At 42.7% G+C, this 6,754-nt stretch overlaps 1 protein-coding gene across 1 annotated transcript in view; it reads left to right on the top strand.

Annotated features, from left to right (window-relative positions):
- Positions 1–5,802: 5,802 nt before the first annotated feature.
- The window catches only part of LOC109870628 (transmembrane protein FAM155A), a 143,657-nt gene continuing 142,705 nt past the window's right edge, over positions 5,803–6,754 (top strand). Inside the window, exon 1 of the mRNA XM_020461185.2 lies at positions 5,803–6,754. This exon is cut by the window's right edge and continues 323 nt beyond it. Within this exon, the coding sequence (XP_020316774.1) occupies positions 6,346–6,754 (409 nt within the window). The 5' untranslated portion in view covers positions 5,803–6,345.

Raw genomic sequence — 6,754 nt, forward strand, 5'->3', positions numbered from 1 at the left:
GTAATGTTTGGCTTAATAAATATTTTCTGTTTCTACATTACATTGGTGTTTAGTGTACTCTCAGCAGATTACAGTTTATTCCAACTGCTTACACACAATCTTTTCATGTCACACGATTTTTGAAACCTCTCACTCAAAGTGCAAAACTACACACCAAATGTGAAAAACCATAAGCTATTTCTCAGCCTTTGACTCAGTTGTCAATTGCATAAAACACTTTCAAAATACTACACACAATTCTCAACCTAAAACACAAAAATCTAACAGGAAGTGACTTGCTTTCCTTTTCCAAACAACCAATCAAAATGCTACACTTATTCACCAGGTCACACACACTCCTCACATGTGCAAACACTAATAGCTTAACTGATCACTAACCAATCACTGCTTTACTGTAGTATAGGCCTATAAATAGGTCAAAGGTCAGATTACCTGTTTTGAACAATGGATGCCAACAATGGACAGAGAGCAAGAGGAGTAGGAGGAAGAGGATGAGGGCAAAGAAGAGAAGGAAGGAGAGGCATCTCTAATGAGATTAGGGCAACATTTGTTGATCGTGTGATCAACCACGGTTTGACCATGAGAGAGGCTGGACTGAGAGTCCAGCCCAATTTGAGTCGATTTACAGTGGCGTCCATAATTCGAACCTTCAGAAATGAGAACAGGTATGCAACTATCTAATGACTATTTTAGCATTACAGTAATGTACTGTAAAATACATATGACTTCATAGTATTGCATAAACATTTGTAGCTCTAAGCCATCCATTTACTGCACTGCATTGAATGAATAAGGTTGGTTATCATGCTGTACTACATTTTGTTGTACATTGTTTACAGTTCCTATGCTGAACACATACAGTGTTTGAATTCTGTACAGAGTAGAAAGGCAAAGACATCATGGAGGACGAGGATGCTTGTTTACAGATGTACAAGAGACTGCAATTATAAATATGGTCTATGTGGGGACATAGAGGGTGCCTCTGTCCAAGGTTGGATATGCCATGCTAGGAGATTCTTCCCTCAGGTTTTCTCTTGCCAAACATCATCTTGTGATGTGGACAAAGTATCGTGGCCAGACTCAGGCCGGAGAAGAGATGAAGCGTAGCTTAGCACTGGTGACTGCCCCCCCCCTACCAATTCCTGTACTGCCCCCTTGGGATGCCACACACACAATTGTGTTCTTTACTGTATTCTAAAGAATATACTTTTGGTTTACATATGTTTATGGCTTTGTTGTATGCTACTGTATACAACAGCAATGTTTGGCCTAATAAATATTTTCTGTTTCTACATTGCATTGGTGTTTACAGTGTACTTGTTACCCCTCTCAGCCGATTACTTTCACTGTAGAACATTGTATTGAAATGTAGATATAAGCCTATGAAAGAGCTTTAGCTTTAGAACAACAGTGTTTACATGGTATATCCAAAAATGTACTATTATGAAAGCAGTGTTTGCCATTTGATGCAAATGCTTCATTCTGACATGTGTTTATGGCATTTTGAATGCAGTGTTACATTTTGAAGGAGATGTGTGGCATTTTGTGTGTGCAGTTTTGGGAATTGTGTCTAGAGTTTTGAAAAAAGGAGACACTTTTGAAAACATGTGTAAGCAGTTGGAAATAACTGTAAATAAAAAGATTAGCATTATTTACACTGGGCATTTATTTCCCTGAATTAGTTTCTGAATTTGCTCTACCTCTTTTTGTAAATTCAGGACCTCAATCTGCAGTAGATTTCTCTCTCCAGCCTCAAAACATCAATATGAGCTTGGTTCATGTCAGTTCTAGGCCAGGCAAACGCCCTATCTAGTGTTTTTGCTGAGGTGCGAGATCCAGGCATTGCTGTTTCTCCATGGCACAGGGTGTCAGCTCAACTAAAGGAAAGGAGGTTATTAGTAGGCTATTTACATGCTATTTATTTTGTACAACATTTGAATTGGGGTTTATATGCCCAGCCTTGGTGCAAATGATGTTATGCAACATGCTGTAACGGGCCTGATAACAGTCACATTGTAGTGAAGTAGCATTAATGTTCGTTTTAATGTGCATTATGGTCTGATATTTACCAGTTATTTATTCTTACTAAATATTGGTAGGTCGAGTTGTCCGTCATCATAGGGGTTAAGGAGAAGGGCAAACTTCTCCATCTTGCATATCTTCTGGGAGAGAGGATCAATTCCCTTGGACGGCGGCCCACCTCCAGTCTGAAACAGCCCCTGCCTCTCCTCTGACGCACCCTTTCTGGATTTTGCTTACGTTTTTTCAGCACGCCTTCATCCAATTTGGGTCCCTCTTCTCTTTAATCCATGTCGAGCCATTCAATCTGTTGCATAAAATGGCCGAGGTGTCTTCCTTCTTTTTGACAGAATATACTGGTGTAACATGTCACTAATCATAATTTAAAAACGTTAATCATAGCTTAACTGATCCAGATTTAAAAATAAGTGGTGCAACACATCTCTGATTAATTATCAACCTAGTTTTACAAAACCTAGATTAGCTCTAATCCTAGATTAATTTAAACCATGTTGCAACCCACCCTTGTTGTTAGAGAAAATGTGTATAATTTCCATCGCTGTGGACATCTCACAGAGCTCTATCTTGGCTTCCTGAACTCGTTGGGAACTCCCCTTTCACCTCATGTGAATATGTTCTATGACAAAGTGTTTTTTTTGGTTTTAAAATCTATGAATTATTTTAGATTACTGGCTCAATCACTGAATGAGCTACAGCCACAAAGCAATTCTCTACTGCTGCATTACAATGTAAGGAGTTGTTTGCGTTGTTAGTGGCTGTGAATTAGGGTTCAGCCAGGAGTTGATGGACAGTCCGAAGAGCGAATGAAATGGTAGGTAGGGACATCTCAAGTTGTGTCCGATTTCACATTCTGCTTCACATATGCAGAAGAGACATACTCCAGTGACCGCTCAATGCAAGCCATTTCGATCGAAGTGTCCACAGATTGATATATAAGAAAAAATGACAGTCAGAACCAGAACCACAACTACTTTACACGGAAGATGGTTTTTAATTAAATTGAATGTCAATTATGCTTTTCAAAGTAAAATATTTTAAATAACATGTTGACATTTTGCATCCCCATGTTGTCACATTTAATTCATATTCATTTGATGTGCTCACATGTTGCCAAGTGTAGTTTTATGTTATCACATGTTGCTTCACACTTTGTCATGTATTATCACATTTTCTTCCCATTAAATCACGTTTTCACGAGATGACACGAGATCATGTGTTCACATGTGAAATTCATGTGGTTTCTCCATAAAGGATAGGCTTATTTTATGGTAAAGAGAAGTTTCTGAACAATGCAAAATGCTGCACTGTTGACAATATGAGCAACGCAGATTAGCAGCGCAGATTAGGTTGCTGTTTGATTTGAGCAAGGCACGTCTCCCTCACAGGGTTTGTCCGGTCATGTGATGTGCCATAACCCGGTGCAACCCGGGGCAGCTTTATCGAATCCCCTCAGTGAGAGCAAGGAGTGGTGACACTGCATTGCAATTTAAATTACATGTTTTCCTCTCACAGATAGGCAGTGTTCAGGTGAATTATTTAGTCCTCGAAAAACAGTTTTTGAAGGGCCTTTTGATTTAGGCTTAGGCCTATTAGTACTGTGAGTAGTCCTGAAATGATCGAGCAGGTGCACATTGTTTAGTAGTGAGTTTACTAGCGTCATCAAACACATTGCTCAGCGCAGGCTCTGTGTGCAGTGTGTGCGTGTGTTTGTGTGTGTGAGTTAACTGCCTTGGTCACTCTAGCAAGCTCATTTCCATCGAATTTGCCTCGTCTAACTGCGCGTGTGTGTGTGTGCTCGCGTCTACATGCCTGGGTGCCTGTGTGCTTGCGTGAGTGAGTGTTTCTTTGCAGATGCTGGGTTTAGTTAAATATAAAAATACATTAGGCTACAATGCCTCCAGTCCTAGTGATGGCTCCACCTAACATAGAGACAAAATACCACGCTGAAAAATACATTTGTTTTTTCTCTATCAGAGCCAAGGCATATAATTAGTTTAATTTTAGATGCCGTTCACATGTTTTATGTTTTGTTCTTCGCCATTGTTTCACGTGACATCAGAGATGAGCTGAATATGCGCTTTCCACCCCGACTCAAATTGATTCAGATAATCATCTCTTGGCTTCTCCAATATGCGCCCCATTAACATTAAGCAACACTCTCTCGTCTCCTTTGTAGCACTCCAAGCAATTCAAACTGACAATGATTTGGCAGCTTTAAGGATGCGGATAAATACTGTCATTTACATTCAACACGCTAACCAGAAACCTCTCTCTCTCTTTATCTCTATCGCTCTCAGACACGCACACACACATAGACACACACACACACAAGTGAGTCTGATTACCATAGAAGTTGTGTGTTTGTTTTAAAGCCATTGACCAAACACTGCAATGCTGATAAGACACCATGGACGGTGCAAGGTTACGGGACAAACACACACACACAGTAGCCTATATCACTTGGCAGAATAGTCTATACACAAACCTCATGTTTCCACACCTGCCAATTAAACGTGCAGCCATGCGAATCAGACAGCCGTGGTTTCTTAGCAGTGCCGGTGTTGTCAAAGCCCATCTTTCCCCCTGCATAATACACTCCGGGTTCATACCAAATCCCTGGGGGTGAGGGGCGGGAGAGCGCACTCCAACAACACGGGACTATGTTGTTCCCACTTGTCCTGCGGCCCTTGGTAAAGGTCAACGGCATCCTAAACTTTACCATGTACCGGGACATTTTAGCCCAAAACCTGATGCCTTTGCCCGGAGGCTGAAATTTAGCTTTACATTGACCATCCGGCAAGACAATAACCCCAAGCACACATCAAATTCCACAAAGAAAATCTAGATTTTGCTATGGCTATCTCATTAAAAACATGTGGTTTGAGTTGAATAGGGCAGTCCATACGTGCAGACCGAAGGATATCAAGGATCTGGATTGTAGAATTCCGCATGAAGGAATGGCCTAAGATCCCCCCCAATGTGTTCTCCAATCTCATAAAACATCATAGAAAAAGGCTCAGTGCCGTTTTCCTCACAAGGGGAGTCCCACAAAGTACTGAAAACAGGGCTGCCAATAACTATGACACCTATCTTTTTGAGAGAAACAAGTTTGACTTGTGAAACAACATTTATTTCTCTGAGTAATTGTATTAGCATAAAATCATATAATGTTCATATTTTCATATCATTCAATATAGCTCAGTAAGCTATTTGTATTATTACTTTTATATAGTCTTTTTTGCTCATCTTTATCAAGGGTGCCAATCATTTTTGGAGGTGACTGTGCATGTCATTTAGCTGAATGCCATGCTCATTGCATGCCAGGCATAAGGGGGTTTTATGCACATTGTTTGTAAAGGCTGTTATCGTACCACAGGACCAGCTGTACATTCCTCATGATCTGTCATTCATGGCATCGAAATAATGTAGCAAATGATTTGTTGATCAACTTGCACCATACATATTTAGCACTGAGACATTTCGTGACATTTACTTTTTTCTGCCATACTTCTCCCCAATGTCTGAACTGCATATATAGTAGCAACTGTGCTGAATATATATATATAGCCAATCTTTTCCCAACCCAGATTGTAACAGGTATAAGACCTCACATTTCATGACTGCGTACTGTAGTCCAGAGTGGTGGAATAGTGCCATTAAATGCCTGCATGTACATGAGTGTGTAATAGGTAGTAAGCTGCTACGCCACTTCGCAACGATGGAGCTATCGTAACGATGGAGATGACGCAAACGGAACCCGCTCCCCCCAAAAGTGTTCAAGACGAACATGGCGGCAATTTAACCCAGGTCCAAGATGACTGTGGCCATTGGGAGAAAAGATCCAAGGCATTCAACCCAGATACGAACCGGAAAAAATCAACTGGGGCACAATCAAACGGATTTTGCTTTCTCATAATTGAATCCGGGAAACTGCAGCAGTAACGGCAACAGCACTGATAAACTGGCCACAGCTGGTCTCTCTGCGCGCGAGCACCACCCCGGAGAGCAGAAGAGAGGGAGCGAGGCGCGAGGCATGCGGTTACAGAGAACGTGGTTTCCCCCCGGAGAGCCATGGAGAACCGGGATGCGGCAGCGCGAGGCTTAATCTGTGCGGGCGCGCTAATTGGATCGGAATAACACACCGACGGCGTCTGGCGCGAGAGAGGAGAGCCCAGGACCGGCGGCGGCACTGCAGCCCACCGTTACCGAGGATAAATAACCAGAGTCCATCTCCCAAAGTCAATGAGTATAGTGGCAGAGGAGCCCCCGCGGTGGAGTCGGCCAGAGCTGCGCTTTTCCTAAAATATGACCAGGGGTGCTTGGATGTGTCGGAAGCAAGATGACGGCTTAAAAATCTGGTTTGCACCCCGAGAGAACGAGAAGCCATTTACCGAGTCGGAGCGGGCCCAGAGATGGCGCCTATCGCTGGCCTCTCTTCTCTTCATCACCGTCCTGCTCTCTGATCACTTGTGGTTCTGCGCCGAGGCCAAACTGACGCGGACCCGAGACAAGCGGCAGGACAAGCGGCTCGCCTTTACGGACATGGTCGAGTACCCAAACTCCACTCACCACCATACCCCCTCCTCTGACCCCCATTCCCCCCACGGCCCCCTTGCCAGAAAGCCAGATGTTATTTTTATAGGGAATTCTACCAAACATCTGTGGCGACTGGACACCTGTCACCCGGACAGCTTGTCCAAAGACTGCTTCACTT

Source organism: Oncorhynchus kisutch, linkage group LG26 (assembly GCF_002021735.2).
Source record: "Oncorhynchus kisutch isolate 150728-3 linkage group LG26, Okis_V2, whole genome shotgun sequence".
Classification (NCBI taxonomy): Eukaryota; Metazoa; Chordata; class Actinopteri; order Salmoniformes; family Salmonidae; genus Oncorhynchus; species Oncorhynchus kisutch.